This window comes from Falco cherrug, chromosome 6 (assembly GCF_023634085.1).
Source record: "Falco cherrug isolate bFalChe1 chromosome 6, bFalChe1.pri, whole genome shotgun sequence".
Taxonomy (NCBI): Eukaryota; Metazoa; Chordata; class Aves; order Falconiformes; family Falconidae; genus Falco; species Falco cherrug.
The window spans coordinates 71,094,117-71,112,026 of record NC_073702.1 but is presented as its reverse complement, the minus strand read 5'-3'; the positions used below and the strand labels follow the sequence as shown (position 1 = coordinate 71,112,026).

At 49.4% G+C, this 17,910-nt stretch overlaps 1 protein-coding gene across 2 annotated transcripts in view; it reads right to left on the bottom strand.

The window, feature by feature from the left end:
• The window catches only part of XKR6 (XK related 6), a 212,574-nt gene that overhangs the window by 51,652 nt on the left and 143,012 nt on the right, over positions 1-17,910 (bottom strand). For both annotated transcript variants that reach the window (XR_008732825.1, XM_055714225.1), the window contains exon 2: positions 601-797. Coding sequence is in view for 1 of the 2 variants with exons in the window: in XM_055714225.1 (XP_055570200.1) it covers positions 601-797 (197 nt within the window). In the remaining variant the exon portion in view is untranslated. The remainder of the gene's footprint in view (positions 1-600; positions 798-17,910) is intronic.

Genomic DNA, 17,910 nt, shown 5'->3' with positions numbered 1-17,910 from the left:
AATCCCCTTCACCGCCTTCCCCCTGCTCTTTTCTTCAACTTGCTGAGAACCAATGACTAAAACTTGATTCCTGGTCACTCTTCAGAAAAGGTCCTACAGCGCTTAGCTATTAATAAAAACCCTTATACTACACTTGAAACCATCAGAGCATTGCACTGGCATTGAACTGTTTGTCCTCGCAACTCAAATTCAAATCCGGCCAGTTTTATTACCACACTTACGTAAGGAGGGAAACTGAGGCAGGGAATGATTGTGTTTGCCCAGTGCCAGGCAGCAAACAAATGGTGACACTTGCCATAGCAACAGAGACAGACTGCCTCCTCCTCATAACACCATCATTTCTTTAGACTGGACGGGGTGTGGAAGAGCTGAATCTTATCTTTTCATTGATACTGTGTGTTTTTTCTCAGTGGACCAAGCAGAAATTTTACCCAGTAAATGCAGTGCGGAGCTGGAATGAAATTTGTCCAAAGTGGCAGCCCCTTACGTGCCAGGTTGCGCAGGGCAGACAGTTAGCAAAACATCCATCGGCTGCTGAGCATGGGATCAGAGGGGGGAGGCCGGGAGGATGGGGAGTGGGGGAGGCGAGGGGCCACTTACATGGTAATGTTTCTGCACGGTTCTTTTGGATCATTATGCAGAGCTGTAGCACCAGTTGAGGGGCGCTCTCAAGGAAGGTTTCCAGGAGGCGCAACATATTTACGTCTGCATATTCGTACATCATAGCCCAGTAGAAACGCCGCTGGTGTTCCTTCCGCCTCTGGCTCTGGATCCCCAGGTACATAGTTCGGATATACCTGCAGGAAACGGGAGGAAAAGCCGAGTGTGAGACTTTGCCATGCAACAAAACCTGAGAGGGATGTGGCTGTGGGCCAGTTGTTTGGGGAGAGGGAGGCTGTCTCAGGGAAAGGGAATCTGGGGTAGGCACAGGGGTCTACCCAGTTCTAGGACTATCTCCTGCAAGATCTGAGGACTACTTTTGTATTGCAAAAGTGGGAAACCTTTGACTTGCACCACCCAAAAGACAAGCATGGCGGGGTAAGAAAGGCTCGTGAAACACTTGCACAAGAAAACAACGCCCTCACTTTGTTTTCATGATGATGAGGAGAAGCTACTTGAAAAATACTGGTCATGACACTTAGCAGTGGCTCAACAGATTGTCTAAGCCTCTTCAGCACTCTAGTAAGGAGCTTCCCTCACAGACACCAGAGATTTGATCCTATTTCATCACAAGTGGAGCAATGAGACATGACCTTCACCTTCAGCAAGTGTGTAACCCACAAATACAAAAGGTCACAGCTTGCCTCTGGTCAGCTATTGAGACTTTGGGCAATGTTGGACTAGAAGGTGGTGCCTCATGCATGGGCGGGTACTGTCCTATCATTGCCTCTGTTTCTGTATCAGATGATGTGCAAGGAGACCTGCAAACCTCACCCTGGGGACACGACTTCTCTTTGGGGAACATGTGGCCAACCTCTGTACATGGAGCTGATCAAGTCAGGGTATCACAGGGCGCCCGGATGTCACAGGACTCATGGTGTTAAAGCATCTCCTAACAGGGTCCTTTCTAATACTTGCTGATATTAATGATCTAATATTGGGTCTTCTTCCTTCTCATCCTGAGCGGTGGCTGTAGCCTTGTGCTCTGAAATTTGGGATAGGAATAGTTTCACCTAACGCTGACCCTAAAGTTGGTTATCTGAGCCAGTCAATGGATAGAAATGTCCCCTCCCGGGACTCTTCATCTGTCCTACCTCAGATGCCAACATGACAGTGGGATGAAGTGCCTTCTGGAGGCTCTGGGAGGGGCTCACAGCACAAACTGGGGTTTCGCCAAAACGATTAGATCATTCCTTGCCACTCGGGGCGAGATTGCACAGCAAGGAGGAGCGGGAGGAAATGACATAAGCCTCCACAGCCTCCGCATCTCCAAATCACGCCCAGAGACAGGGGGCTGGGAGAGATGCAGAGGTACCTCTGCAAGCCCTGCCCTTCCTCAGGCACCTTGTCCTTCCGTCCCGTTCGCAGCTGACAAGCACCAAAGACAAATCCCGAAAGAAGACGCAAGGACAAAACCCATGATGCAGGACAGCCACCAGATGGGGCTCGACACCCGAGAAAATGCTACGCCAGTCACATACGACACTGGTGACACTGGTGTGACATCCACAGCAGAGCCCGAGCGGGGTGGAAATGGCCGTGGACCACCTGCTCTACCATAGACACCGGCCCTCCTCCCACTCCCCCAAGGCCACCACCTCTACTCGGCATTTCCCTGAGAGACCCCAACCCCAGAAGCTGCAGCATGACACAGGGATCCTGCCTTCCCTTCCCGCACACAAGAAATTAAATAATTGTAGTTGAGCTGGAAAGGCAAAGCTGGGGAGAGCGAGTTGCAATGGCTCAAAGAGACAGCAGAGAAAAGGAGCAGGCAACTCGTTTTTATAATATCAGCAACACAGGGCCACCAAAAACCAAGGCGGTGGTGCCCGTAAGGTGCTTCCCATGGGCAAAGAGGGCATCACCCCTGCCAAACTCTGCAGAGAGATCCTCACTGGATCTATCCTGTAGTCTGGCGTGGCCTCCCCCTTCCCCATGAAACCTAAACTCTTCGTCTGAAGGTTAAGCCACTAATTTCTCATCATCCCAGCAGCTACAGACAAGGAGAAGAATTTGCACATTTTCACCCTGCAGCAGTCTTTCACCTGTTTGCACGTAATTACCATGTAAAACCTTCCTTTCTCCAGACTAAAAAATCCCGATTTCTTTCAGTTCCTTCTCACAGCTCACATTTTCTAGACCTCTACTCTTCTGAATTGCTGTCCCCACCAACTGCCTCCAGTTCTTGGTTCTTTTTAAGATCGTCTTTACTCTTCCAAGCACTCCAGACTGGCAGAACCAAACTGTAACAATGGCACTGAGTCACTCAAAAAGATTAAGAAAAAACTAACAGAAGGGACATCACATCCTGCAATGATTTCTCCTTGATCTCTAGGGATTCATCACCATCCACACAGTTTGAGCATGAATGTTTCTAACTGGGCACAGTGAGAGGTCACGCCACCTATTCATGTAGGCAGCATGCATAAAAAGGACATAAAAATGCATGGGATTAACATAATCCCTGATCCTGTCTCCATCAATGGCCAGAACAGTGGCAATGACGGTAACACCAAATTCTCTTGACTCTTGAGCCCGCAGCCTTTTGCAGAGGTCGGGTCTATTGTGCCCCTTCCATAGATGAGGAAACTGAGTCCTAGAATGCCAAAAGGGCTCTCTCAAAGTCTGCTGCCATCAGAACCTGGATCTTCTACTGCTGCCCCCAGCCTCTAAACCCCACAACACAAACATGTGAGTGGCTGGGGTGGGATGACCCTGGTGGGACACCAGGTGCCCACCGCGGCCGCGCTGTCCCTGCCCCTGAGCTGGGCCGGGGGCAGTGTAAGGGCAGGCTGGTGGGTCGGGATCAGGGCAGGGAGCGATCCCTCCCCGGGTACCGGCACGGGCAGCACGGGCTCCGCTGGGGGGAATTGACTGAACGTGTCACCAGTCAGCTCAGAGCGGGATAATGAGAAACAAACCCAAACCTGAAGACGCCCTCCCCCACCCCTCCCTCCTTCCCGGGCTTAACTTCACCCCCAGCTCTGTCTCCTTCCCCCGAGCAGCACAGGGGACCAGGAGTAGGGGCTGGGGTCGGTCCCCCACCCGCTGTCCCTGCGGCTCCTGCCCCCCGTGGGGAGGGTCCTCACCCCCTGCCCGGCCCCAGGGGGGTCCCCGCGGGGTCCCCAGCCCTGCCCCCGCCCGGGCTCCTCTCCCCACGGGGCCACGGGCCCTGCCAGGAGCTGGCCCAGCGCCGCTGCCCGCGGGTCACAGCCCCCTGCGGGCAGCCCCTGCCCCGGGGGTCCTGCCCGGGCTGCGGGGGGGAGCTGCCCCCGGGGGCTCCACGGGCTGGGGGCACGGCCTGCCCGGCCGGGGGCTCCCCACGGGCTGGGGGAGCCTCTGCTGCGGCGCCTGGAGCCCCCCGGCCTCCCCCTGCCCTGGCCTGGGGGGCTGCAGGGCCGCGGCTCCCCCCTGTGCTCGCTCCTCTCTCCGGTCCCACCTGCAAAGGGGGTTTTTCCCCTTACCCCAGGGGCGCTCCCACCATCGCTGGTGGGTCAGCCCTTGGCTCCATCTTAGAGCCGGCCGGCATCGGCTCCATGGGACACGGGGGAAGCTTCCAGCAGCTTCTCACAGAAGCCACCCCTGTACCCCCGGCTGCCAAAACCTGGCCACGCACACCCCATGCTGTGGACACCACTCCACCTGCTGACAGCCCTCCATCCAGGGCAGACATACTTCCTTGTCACCATAAAGCCCAGCCCTGGCCAAACTGACCCGTGCTCTAAGACCCAGAAGGACAAGTCTGTCCCTATCCAAATGCTACACGGCACTGTCGGCTCAGGAATCCTTCGGCATAACATTGCCCAGGAAAAAGCCACAGCCTCCCACATGAACAGCACGGGAGCAAAACAGCTCCAAGGACCACCTGCAGCTCAAGGGAAATGAACCTCCATTTCCCTTCCTCCCAAAAACCCATTCCTCCTTGATGCCAACCAACTGTGAGTTTTTAGCAGAGAAAGTGCAAGGGTAACTGGGAAAAGCAGTATTTCTACCTGGTAGGCTTTCAACAACTACAAAATACCCGTCTAATTAATCAATCTAAAATTTCACCCGGCTGTAACATCGGTAATGCTTACCCTTATTTCCAAACATGAACGTACAGCACCAGTGTAAACAGTTGTATTTCAGTATTACCTCTCTCTTTCTGGTATCTAACTTACTTGTTTGAGTGCTTTTTCCTACCTTTACTAACACTGGTTAAGTGTAGACAAGCTCTGAATTAAAAAAAAAAAATAATCAATGTCATTTCACCTGAAATTTGTTGTTCTCGGTCAAACTGGTAGCAAACAGGATTCTATAATTAGACTTTCAAATCCATATTCAGGCCTGATCTTCAATCTTTAGCAACACGATGCTTCCTCTTATGTCAGTGAAAGCCATTCACCGCTCTGTGCTTTTGAAAATCAGGCTAATTTATTTATTTAAGAGCTTAATTTTGGATACAGGAGCCTAACTTTGGGCTTTTTATTTTTCGAATGCTGGCTATTTTTATATGCGAGAGAGTGTGTATTTGTGTGTATGGAAGTATTTTTAGTTCTAAGTCTCATCATGGCTTCAAGAGATGGAACTAATTTGGGGTTGGGAGGGGGATTCAGGGTGATTTTCTTTAAATGCACAAAGGATTGGCTGTCCCCTCTGTTCTGGCAGGGTTCCCAGAATTTCTGTTGGTATAATTACCCTCATGCTTATTTACTATGTATGTCACAGTAGTGCACAAACTGTGTGGGGCAAAGTCACTGTTGTCCCTGCGCCAAGCACATTTCTAAGGAGCCAAAACCATTGGCTCCAGAAATGTGGTCAAATAATCTTTGGAGAGAGCCCCAGGATGCCACCAAGAGGGAGAAGGGGAGATGCTCCTACTGTAAAAAACCCCAACACAACCCACCCTAAACGCTATTGAAAAAGATGCTTCATGCAGATGACAGAGGCTGCTCAGCTGTCTCAGTAAGGACTATAGCAGAAATATCCAGAAACAGGATTACGGAGTCAGAAGCTCTGTCTATATCATTAAACAAAGCAGACCAAAGACCAACATTTCTCCTTGGCTAGCTGGCGTGACTCAACTCCGCATGGCCACATCCATGCAAGTTGGCCTTAGCCAAAATTGCCAGAATCTGTGTTGACAATTTAATAGGGTGAACTATGACAGGATTGTGCCTGTGCCTTGGCACTGTTCAATTTACAGAGGTGGCTCTAAATGTCACCAGCAGAAAGTGTACAAGGATGCCTCAGGCAACAGGGGCTTGAAACAAAGAGGATGCTGGTGTGTAAGAGGGTTGCAGGAGCACGGAAAGGCATGTCAGCACAGGCCCTGGGCTATGTTTTGAGGAAAGAAGGGTCCTGCTGGCCTGTGCCACACAACCACAATCTGACCAAGGTCAGGAATCGCAGACTATTATCTACAACAGTCAACAAAGCACAGGGGCCCTATCACCTTTCCTGAGGCCAACGGGCCAAGACTAACAACAGAAATGAACTTCCTCATTCTCCAAAACCAGGTAGCTGCCTTGGTAGTATTGGGAATGACCCTTGGCCCCTATGGAATCCTGCACCCTGCCCAGGTTATGATTACTTGGGAGACTGCTAGTAAGCCTTCACCAGTCTAGTGATTACACTAAAAATTTGGCAGCATGATGAAGTTACAGTGCTCATGAGGAGGCCTTGGCATTGCCTAGTTTGCTAGTACAAGTACACAGAAAGATGGAAAGGAATAGGAGTTGAGGTACTCAGTCCACTCCCAAACTCTTAGGCTGGGGCGCTCTTCTTGAGCAAACCCAATCCATCTCCTTTCAGAGAAGCAAACCCTGGCTTGAAAAATGGGACAGCATGCTTGAGAAGCTAGAAACAGACCTCTAGGGAAAGGAGGAGCTCAGAAAATGAGCTCTGCTGAGCAGGCTGCAACTTACGCCTGCAGAACCTTACATGCCCCTTTGGTTCAGCAGGACTTACCAAGAGCAGGAAGGCATTAGGTACAGCACCCTTCCCAGCGTCTCATTAACCTCCTCTGCTTCTCTCCAGACAACCCTACTTCACCATGGCACTACAGGAGCACAGTCATATCCTAGGTGTCATGGTGACAATGCACGCTATATGGATGGGCACCATCTCCCTCACCATCCCGTGCCACCAACCTTCTCCCTGCCGCTTAATCCTGGAAGAGGAGGGGTGGGACGAGGTGCGTTATTCAGCTGACAGCTCACCCTCCAGCCATCTCCTCTGCAGGCACTCCTGCTAACTCTTGCAAAGGGCCATTATCCTTATGCACTAGAGGGTGTTTACAGATTAAAAGCCCACTTCTTGGAAGGGAGGAAATGAGGACATGTGTAACTGCTCGGCTGGAAGGCTTGCAGCAGAGGCTGCCTGAATGTACCCTTAAAATGGGGTTATGTGAGGCCAGATCTTAGCTGGAGCAAGCTGGGATCCACAGGGCTCTAGCAATTTACACCAGCTGCAGCTTTGGCCCACTTTTTTAATTTTAATGAATTTTTTTAATACTGACAGATATAAAAGGAATATAAGATGCAGTGCTCAAGCAACAGGGGAGCATGAAAGTAAAATGCTGTCTATTAAAAACATCAAAATCAAACTTACAGTTGCCATCACAATTAACGTGCTCAATATCAACATTTGTTAGCAATTTTTTTCTTTGTTATAATGTTGCAAGTTAGCAATAAGGATTCACAGATGGGTAATTATTGTTCCTAGTTCGAGTATCAAAGTAGTAACTATGGGGCCCCATCCAGGTGCCGATATATCACAGCTTTGTCTGGCTGCTTGCATGGCATCAAACTTGTCCCGAACAAGGGGATGCATCCAAACTGACTCTAGGGTATGTTTCCTATCCTGGGCTAATCCTCAAAGGGTGTGCAGGACTTATTTACACCACTGCTAGTTGTGCTGGATCAAAACCGTGCAGGGGACCATTGCTAAACTGGGAAAGATCACTTGCCATCTCAAAAGCAAGAAAGGGCACCTAATTCTTCCCATAGGACTAAACAAGCAGTGTACAAACCCTTCCTTTAATCCAGCATCCTCACAGGTCACCCCAACCACATATGACTCATTCGCTCATCCTTTTGATGGCCTTCATCAGGGCCCCGATTTTCAAAATCGGGATTCTCAGAATCTTGCCTCTTCTGGCATTTCTTCATACGGCTTCTACCTAAGAATGAATAACATGCAACATGAAGTGTGTTCATCAAGTGTTTCAGTCCTCCTTTGCTGTTTCAGTCCTCTTCTGCCTGGTAAACATGCTTGAGTGTACAACTACCCCTTAATTACTTAATTGCTTCTATCAGCTCCTATTAAACAATAATCTCCATTCCATGCCTTGTCTTGCTTATTGGAGAATGTCGCTGAACACAAAATTAACTTATTCCATGCCTTAGAGACACTTCAAAAGCTTAAATGCCTGGCAAGACATCATTCATGAGTTGTGTAGACTAGTAGGTCACAGAGGACTGTCTGTCCTTGGACTGTCTTTGGACACAGAGTCTATTGTCATCTCAGTGCTGAACGTGGATCTCCAGTATGAGACTTTATCCACCTCCTCACTTATCACAGCATCACTGTGATCCAGCATCAGGCTCAGGAGTCACTCACAACAAGATTACACAACAGCGATTTCATCAAGGAGAGATAATAGGATTACTTGGCCTATATTATAATTTTTGAGCTAAACTGTACCATAATTTACTGCATCAATCCCTTTTCATGTTTTCTAGCATCCACACATTCCTGTTGGCTCATGATTTCCTTATCTCTGTTTGAAAACTTCTCTGTGAGTGACATTCTCAAAGTGTTAGCCAAGATCTGTTCCCTTTAAAGCCAAAGGGGCAAGTGAAGCCAAACTTGAATTACCCAAATTCCTAGGTATGATATCCACCACCTCAGGAAAATACTGGTCTTTATGTGGATTCAAACCCCTGTTCTTTAAATGCACTTACTTGAGTGGGGAGTATACTTGAAGGTCCATTTAGATTAGAAAGTCTTGCTTTTTGCGAAATACTATTTGCAATTGAAATATCTGTCAGAAAGAATGATAGTGCCAGTCTTATGCTGTGCAGCAGAAATGAATAATTTCATATTCTAAGCCAGTTTAAAGCTGTTTTAAAGCACAGGGCTTTACTACACACCAACCATGAAAGAGGCATCTGATTTATAAAACGTACGTTGGCGAGGATCGTATCATAGAGTGATAGAGTAATTTAGGTTGGAAGGGACCCCTAGCAGTCTCTGAACCAAGCCTCCCCTCCAAATGGGGATAATGTTGAAGTTAGAGAAGGTTGGTCATGGCCTTGTGCAGTTGGGTTTTGAAAATCTCCAAGGATGGAGACTCCACAACCTCTCTGGGCAACCTGTTCCAGCACTTAACCACAATCATTGCAGAAATAATTTTCAGCCCAAGATCATTGTCACTATTTGAAGAAAGTCTACAAATCAAACTCTCCTTGAAAAGAGGCAATTCCATCAAATAGTTGGAGAAACACAATAAAACCATGATGCTGTAGGAGTTTTAGGACCTGATTCAGGCAGCTTTGATATCTGCAGGCTGATTTAACTTGTGACTGATAACTGGGGGGCTCTGATACACAAAACAGGGAGCTGTGATTGATTGATAATTTCAGAGTAATGTTCCCAGCTCCCCTGAAATTATTGCCTCCGTTGCAATGCCAGCCAAAGGGGACATATACCTATATCACCTCCTCTAGGGCATTGTTCATAGTCTTTGTTCAATTCCCTTTTTCCTGATGGTTTAAGCAGATATTTGGGACTGCAAGACCACATGGCAGAACTGCAGGTGTGCATTTCATCCTGCTGACAGATACTGGGGTCACAACCTCCAGCAGATGCATGGGGCAGAGAACCGGGGCAAGGGCATCACTGCAGCTAAAGCTCCAGAGGCCAAAAATGCATGAGTAGCTGTGCTGCTCAGTCTGAGGGATGTTTCTGGGATACATCTTTGTGACTGTTCTCCTTTCCTAGCTGCAGAGCAGTTTTCTCTGACTCACAGATTGAAAGATCACAGCCAGAAGAAGAGAAACAAATCACAGAATGTCCTAGCCCTAAACACCCCCACTTTCTGCCATTAATTTGTCAAGCTTTCCCAAATCTGGCTGTTACTGAAATACCCATGCATAGCCAGAGCCTGGCCAGTATGTATTTACTTGCAAAAATAGTCATGAATGTGTTACTGGCATATTCGTTACGACCCCAATTTTGGAAGCAACTCTGCCCAGGCAGCCTTTCCTTGCCTGCATCCCCACGGGCTGTGTGGCTCCCCCCTGATCCAGGTTGCAGAATCCCTATTTCCAGATCTATGCTCAGTAAATTGATACAGAATCAGTGAATAGCTTTGTAGCAGCACCTACTGTATTTTCGACCCAGGCTTGTAGATATTATGTTTATGTTTTCCCTTGTCAATTATTTTGTGAGGTGTAGAGTCCTAAAACAGAAAAAAAACCTCCGAAGACCTCTTCAGCACTAGAGCACGAATGCCCTTTTCTGATTTTAATGTGGGAAGCATCTCTGTGCTGCGTAAAGGAGCAGGCAGGATAGCAGGGGCTTCTGGAGAGGGTATCAAAGTGATGGGTGCTGCAAAGACATGTCACGGCATCTATCACATGTGGGATGGTCTCACATCCTAGCACTGAGCCAAATGCTCTCTTTTATCACAGATTCTCCCCCCTCCAAATTAGTTGTGAATACTTAAGCCCAATCCCTCTCCTATTATGCGCATACCTATTTACTTACAGTATATCCAACACCTAGTGCTATCACCTTCAGCAAAGCCTTCTGTTCTATATCAAAGCTGTTAAATAGCTTTACACAGAAAAAAGGAAGTTGAACTCAGTCTGAATTTTTGCTTCAAGTGTGTTTGAGCTAATAGGGTTTAATGTCAGGGCTCTCCTTTTGGAAACAGAACTGGTCCCAGTCCCGTAAGCCCTACAGGAACAGATGCAGCTGAAGGCCTTGAAAGTAAGCAGAGGTCTTTTGATTGACTTGTCTTGGCTCCGAGCAAGGGAAGTTTCAGGGCAGATCCAGAGAAATGCCTGAGGGCTCCCACAATATGAGTATTCAAGGACATGATGCTACAGGGACACATGGGAATAGTCACATTGCCCTTTCTATAGGATGGGCCGTGTTACAGTACCTAACCCAGATGGTCTTGAGAGGTGATTTGATATCACCTGGACTCACCAGAGCCATGAGATACCTCAGGAGAGAAGTTTGCGTTGCACTGGGAGGCCAGTCAAAGACAGGGACACACCTTCATGGCTCTCTGCAAGCCTCCAAGGTCCCTTGGTGGAGGATGCAGAGCAGCAGAGGGGAAAGCCATGCCTTTCAGTAGCAGTGAATCCCTTGGAGATGGAGACATACTGTGGTGGTTTTCTCCTCTAAGGGTTTTCCATTTCACAAGAAACTAATTTGGAATAGTGAGTCCAAAGATCTGAACAGAGACTGCAGGCTAACTGGGGTCTAAAGCCTCAAAAACTGGTGCAAACCCCCAGACCCCTAGGAGCCTGTCCCCTCACTCAGAGGGAAACATTTGCTATTCCCAGGCTCTGTCTGCTTGGGAAGATGAGGGGGTCACACCTCCTGCTGGGAGATCAGGCAACCACTACGGGAATCGATATGGATTCTAGGATAGTATTAACTGAATTTACAGTATTTACTCTCTCCCTCGCCATCAAAGTCATGGTGCTGAAGCAGTACCTGAAAACACCAGACAAGACTTTTCCATACAGCTGTCTCTTCCAACCCCCACAGGTGGTGGCTTTGTAGGAGGTGGATCTTCCAGGATTTTTTAACAGCATGCCAGAAAAACACCTGCCAGGAGCAGTTTAGAGGATGAGGACTCTACTTATCAATAGGGGAGCTGATTCTTGAGGACCTGGTGAAGCTGAAAAAGATCCACTGTTTGCTGCAGACCTGCCAGGGTCAGAGCTGTCCCTGCTGTTTGCATCCCCTTCCTGGCACGGACCACTGCAGAGCAAAGTACCAGGGCTTCCTGGGGCTAGCAGATCTTCTGGACCCTGCTCAGGTCCACCCCAGCCTTGCAAGAGCCCGTCAGGGACCTCTTACTATACGTTCAGCAGCATGTCCCTGGCTCGTCTGTGCCACAGGGGTCAAAGGCATCCCTGGAGCAAGGCTCCCACTGTGGTGACTTTGCATGAGGGTTGAGACCGTCGCCTTTGCTTCGCCACCCGTTTGAGAAGGAGCTAAAAATTGGGTGAGTGCCTGTGAAATCCTGGAAGAACAGCCTCAGATCCCAGCTATTTTTAGTTTCACAGAAGCTGCGCATACATTAGCAAGGGCCTGCCTTCCTCTCCGGGTGTGCAGGGCTGTGAGGTGTGCAGGGCTCTGAGAAATCACACGACATCCTCCCAGCCTGCCAGGAAAGAGTTTAACCCTTGTCGTCTCGCCACAGATGGCCCCATCCACCTGCACCTCGATACGGGCCCTGGGGGGAAGCAGAAAAGGAGGGAGAAAGGTCTTCATGGCCATTTTGGCTCTAGTGAGATGGAGAAGAATTGCGGGGGTCTTTGCCCCATGGCCCTTATATCATTATATCTGTTAGGAGGAGCAGGAATCTTTGGTATCATCTGGGGACTGGAAGGGAATTCCAATACCGAAATGGCACCTGACTCCCATCACCATCAGCTCTTGTTGGGAAACAGCCACACTATGGGCTGAGAGGAGCAGGGAGGAGTTCAAAGCATTCACAGGACTCAACAGTCGATGCCTCAGCTCCAATGACCTCTCATGATCGCCAAGATGGCCACTATTCATGAACCGCTATGTGCCACCTTCAATGCACCTGCCACAAAATCCTTAATCTGAATCTGCGGTCTTTTAGCCATGCAATCTCCTGGGAAACAAGACCTCATCACCACACAGGTTCTTCAGGTGCTTAGTGTCACAGCTCCTTCCTCCCACTGGCTGTGTCTCCACCAGATACATCACACCAGGAAAACCATTGCTTGGACCCATCAAAGGCCCACAGAGGGCATGAAGCCAGGAACGGGGCATGAGAACACGAGCTCGCTGAAATGCACAATGCCTTTCAACATATTATTAACAGACAATAATTGCAAATTTTATTTCTACGCTTTTTCCTTCACCAAAAGATGAAAAGCAATGTCTGCGCGAGGTGCACACAGGCGACCTCTGCACTTCACACCCACAGTGCCTGTCAGCTCCGCTACCCATGCACTTTAACATTTTCCAGCTCTTTAATATTTATTACCTCTGCTGCTTTGTATTACTCATCAGCTATTCCTGGCCAGAGGAAATGTACTGGCGGGTTTTGAAGCGTGTACATACTCTGTTCTTTAAGGGGGCTATAAGTACAACAGTAGTCTTGCAAACACGCACACGCTGCACTGCATTTGGGCATTGCAGTCTCCTGGGGCTTTTGAGGCATCGGGTACAAGAGAACAAAACGAGCCTAACCGTCCTCTCACAAGGGCTTTTCAAAGGCCATAAGGATGTAGTAAGCCATCAAGAGAGGAGACACAGCACTTTTGGAAGGTATAGGAGCCTCAGCGTATTTGTGCTGATCCCTGCAGAAACACCCCTTTCCCCCTCAGCATGCTTAGAAGTTTGCATGAGCATCCTTCCCTGCTTTACTTGCAGTTATTTTAAAAGTCTCCTCCCAGCCCTGTGATTAACCACGAGCCTGCCAGCAGCTTAGCGTACTTGCAGTATTTCTTCCAGCTGCTGGGGCCTTAGGGGCCCCCAGTAAAGATATAATGCAACGAGGCAAGTCAAGCTACACAGGAGCCTATGTGCGGCTGCACTTGCAGCTGTTTCTTTTAATAGGTAACTCCTAATTAAGACTGATTCTAAACAACATGACAAAGAGGACTACATTCTAGTGGTCATGTCCAGGAGAAGAAACAGCCCAGGTACAGTATTACCCACCATTACAGTAATTTTTCTTTTTTCCTTTTTTCCTACTCATTTAAAAGGAGCTTTCCGCTCGGAGCTTAATAAAAGTGAAGCCACCTGATCATGTCCTTGCTCCACCACCCTCCGGGTACAGCTCAATCTTCTCATGCCAGCGGACAGTTTATCCAAGTGACACAAATGCAGTCACAGGAGCTTTCCACCAGGGAACAGCATCTGGGCTGTGAGGTACAGGATCCTGCAGCCCAGCCCAAGGGACTGATGTTCATGCACAGTTAGGTGCAGAAATGGAGGCAGAGAGGTTAAGTGACTTTCCCCGAGCTAGTGGGAAAAATCGGTGTGGGGGTTGGTGGTTTTTAGAATGGAATGGAATGGAATAATTAATAGGATAGAACAGAACAGAACAGAACAGAACAGAACAGAACAGAACAGAACAGAACAGAACAGAATAGAATAGCATAGAATAGCATAGCCTAGCATAGCATAGAATAGAATAGAATAGAATAGAATAGAATAGAATAGAATAGAATAGAATAGGATAGGATAGGATAGAATAGGACAGAATAGGGTAGAATAGAATAGAATAGAATAGAATAGAATAGAATAGAATAGAACAGAATAGAATAGAATAGAATAGAATAGAATAGAATAGAATAGAATAGAATAGAATAGAATAGAATAGAATAGAATAGAATAGAATAGAATAGTATTTCATTGGGAGGGACCTATACTGATCACAGAATCACAAACAGTTGGGGTTGGAGGGACCCCTGGGACCACCCAGCCCACCCTGCTCAAGCAGGCTCTCCTACAGCAGCTGCGCAGGATCGCATCCAGGCGGGCTCTGGACGTCCCCAGAGGAGACTGCACAGCCTCTCTGGGCAGCCTGTCCCCGTGCTCCGGCACCCTCAAGGGAAAGAAGTTTTTCCTGCTCTCCCCACGGAGCTCCCTGTGCTGCAGTTTGTGCCCGTTGCCCCTTGTCCTGTCGCTGGGCACCGCTGACAAGAGCCTGGCCCCGGCCCCCTGACACTGGCCCTTAAGGTACCTGTGCGCATCGCTCAGGTCCCCTCTCAGCCTTCTCCTGCCCAGGCTGAACAGCCCCAGCTCCCGCAGCCTTTCCTCACCAGGGAGATGCTCCAGCCCCTCATCAGCTTGGTCACCTCCACTGGCCCTTCTCCAGCAGCTCCCAGTCTCTCTGGAACTGGGGAGCCCAGAACTGGACACAGCACTGCAGATGCAGCTCCACCAGGGCAGAGCGTGAGGGCAACCTCCCTCAACCTGCTGGCCACGCTCCTCCTCATGTACCCCAGGATCCCACTGGCCCTTGGCCCCAAGGGCACACTGCCAATTTGGGAGGTCCTTGTCTCCCTGTCCCTGCTGGATGGGCTCCTTGTCCCCTTGTGTGTGTCTAACACAAAAGAAAGGAAAGCCTTTTGTTTTCACACACATCCTTTCGACCTCCTGCTACTCAAAATGCTTCCCCAGCCCAATCGAATGCCTCTTGCATGTCTGATACAGCCAACGTAGCTGCCCCGCACTGGACAGAGGATGCTTGCATTAACATTGACTATCATAAATACTTAGACGAGATACATCCCAGAAGCACCAATAAATTGTTGAATGCATTGATCTAGATGTGACTCAGGAGTCACCACTGAATAATCTCTAGGCACCTTCCTCTGGCTGAGCCCGGGCAGGGTTTCTGCTCTCATCAGCAAAGCAGTAGAGGTCTCTTCCATCTTGCACTTCTCCAGGGGAAGGCCAGCTTAAATGACACGTGGGGGCTATTGATTTCTGTAATGAATGAATGGATTTTCCCCTCCTGCACTCACACCCCCTCCCTCTTCTGTGGAATAATTCAGCGCCTCTGTCATTTACTGCCCAAATGCCTCTCTGAAGTGCAAACATGCAGCCTTTCCCTGCTGGCATTGTGCGGTCTCTCCAAGTCCTGGCCTTGGCTCCTCTGTTTTCTTCTGCCTTCTCTGATCTTGCAGAGCATTGTGTCCTGGAGGGAGGGTTTAAACTCATGCAGTGAGGCAAGGATCCCAGGCAATGGAGAACATGGACGTTTTCCTCCCAAGAAGGAAGGCGTGTGGCCAGAGCAGTTGGGCGGCTGTCTGTCAGATGCTGCAGAACTGCCTGGGAAAGCCTGTGCAGCTCTCTGTTGGGATGGGCTTGGAAAAGATTCCTGCACTCCAGGGATCTGCTCTTAAACAGGAGCAGAGCAGATGTCATGGTCATTGAGGAGCTGAAAGAAATACAGCTGGGGCTTGTGCAGTTACGGGTTGAAGCAAAAAACCCCGGTGTACACTGGGGTCATCTGAGAAGCAAAGGGATGTCCTCTTTTGGCTAAAAGGAGTCTCACTGCTAGCCCAAAATGTCCTTTCTCCCTGCCTCCCCAGCTCCTCCCTACATAACCCCCTCCCACCATCTGCTTCTTCCCAGCCAGGTCTCCATAGCTTATCTGAAATGCCACAGCTAGTCTCCTACTTTTGACATCCTGCTCTTCCCATCACCCCACGTCAACTGACCTGTCCCCCCTGAGACCTGCTGCCCAGCTGCTGTTGGCCACGGCTTAGGGGGATTGCTCTGCAGCACAGGAACGTGCCAACTACCTGCGCATGTGTTCAAGAGAGCCCTCCTGCAGGCACAGTGCCCAGGTGCAGCCCAACACTGTGAGCCCTCCTGCCCCTACAAGTCCTGCCTTGCCCTTCACAGGAGTTAGGACTTCAAACCTTACGGGACATACTATATGTCACCTCCCACATCTGCAGAGAAGATGTTGGAGAGACCTGCCATCAGCAACCAGTATGAACAAGGCTCTGAGAGTTGTCCTGCCCATCAACCTGAGATCGCAGAGCTCAGCGTCACACCTGCCACCTTAGAGAGATTTGGCATAACCCCTCCATTAAGAACTCCAAACCTGACAGGGTGCCTTTTGCCTCCAGACTTAAGCCTGACTGGTTAAAGAGTTGCAGCTGACTCTAAGCATCTCTGCCCAGCATGTGAATCTCTCAAATCCTAAAACTTCAGGTATCTGAGTCCTCTAAGGAGGTAAGCTACAGCAGGCAGGCACGGGAGGGCCTGTTCAACACCAGTGACAGGTCTAGGCCACCAAAAGATTCAGGATTTCTTCTTCCATCCTCCCCTGCCTCCAACACACCATCTCATGTTGGCCCAGACCTTAACACCCAATGAGGAACAGACTCTGTGCCCTCTCCTGCCACCCAGGAGAGTGCCCAGGTGGGTTCAGACCCCTTCTTGTAGGTTCAACCCCCTTCTTGTGGGTTCAATCCCTTTCTTGTGGGTTCAGATACCTTCTTTGTTAGATGCGAAGGAAGGGTTTGACCTTGACCATCGAACATCACAGGCAAACCCATTAACCACCCTGAGGAGACAAAGCTCTCAGGTTCCTGTGTTTGGGCTGCTGTGCAGGATATCTGACACTTAAACACCTCCTGAGACACGGCAGCATGTCAGCAAGACTCTCATCTGCTGGCTCAAAGGGTGGTCTGGAGAGGACAGCTCTGAGGCTCGATTCCCTGCAGCCAGAAAGGCATCCTCAGTGCGTGGGGTGGCTGGGTGCCAGCAGGCTGTGTTACCAATATGGTCTCATGTGGACACCCTGTTGGAAAGAGGATGCTGCAGGCTTGAGTCACCTCCAGCCTATGGAGGGAACTGAGCCTCCACCTTCTGCCCCCCTGCCTGCATGCCCTGCCTCTTGAGGTGACAGCTAGAAGTGGGACACCGATCCTACACCTTTCAAGGTAGCTTTGTGAAGGGGATCCCTTTTCCTTTGCTCTTCTCACACAGCCTTTTCCTCTGGACTGTAAGGGATATTTTGTGCCAAATGTGTGTGTGTGTCCCCCGGCCTCTGATACCCTCAAGCCCCTGGGGTGGCCCTAGATGCAGTAGGAGTTTGCTCCAGATGTTTGCAGCTTTTTGTTGAAGCTCGAGCTTATGTGTCCAAAAATCTTTTCTGGAGCCACAGAAGTAGATCCAGGTCTCCTTGAACGGGATTTTCTTTCTCACTTCAGCTGTCCGTAAGTGGGAAAGCTAATTAAACTCATCATCTCAGTTCCATCTTCTATCAAAGGAGAGAAAGAGATTTCCAGAGAACTAATCATCCTATCCCAAGATAAATGTCTACAACACCTCCTACAGTTTTCCTGTCTCTTTTCCTTGACTACAGAAGGGTCCAGACAACTATCTGAGATCTGATGGCTGATACCAGATGCCTCGCATCTCCTTGGCATCGCTTTCCCATCAGATGCCTCTCACCTCCTTGCCATCATTTTGGTATGCCATTCTCAGTGCATCCACTTGTGTTGGATGCAC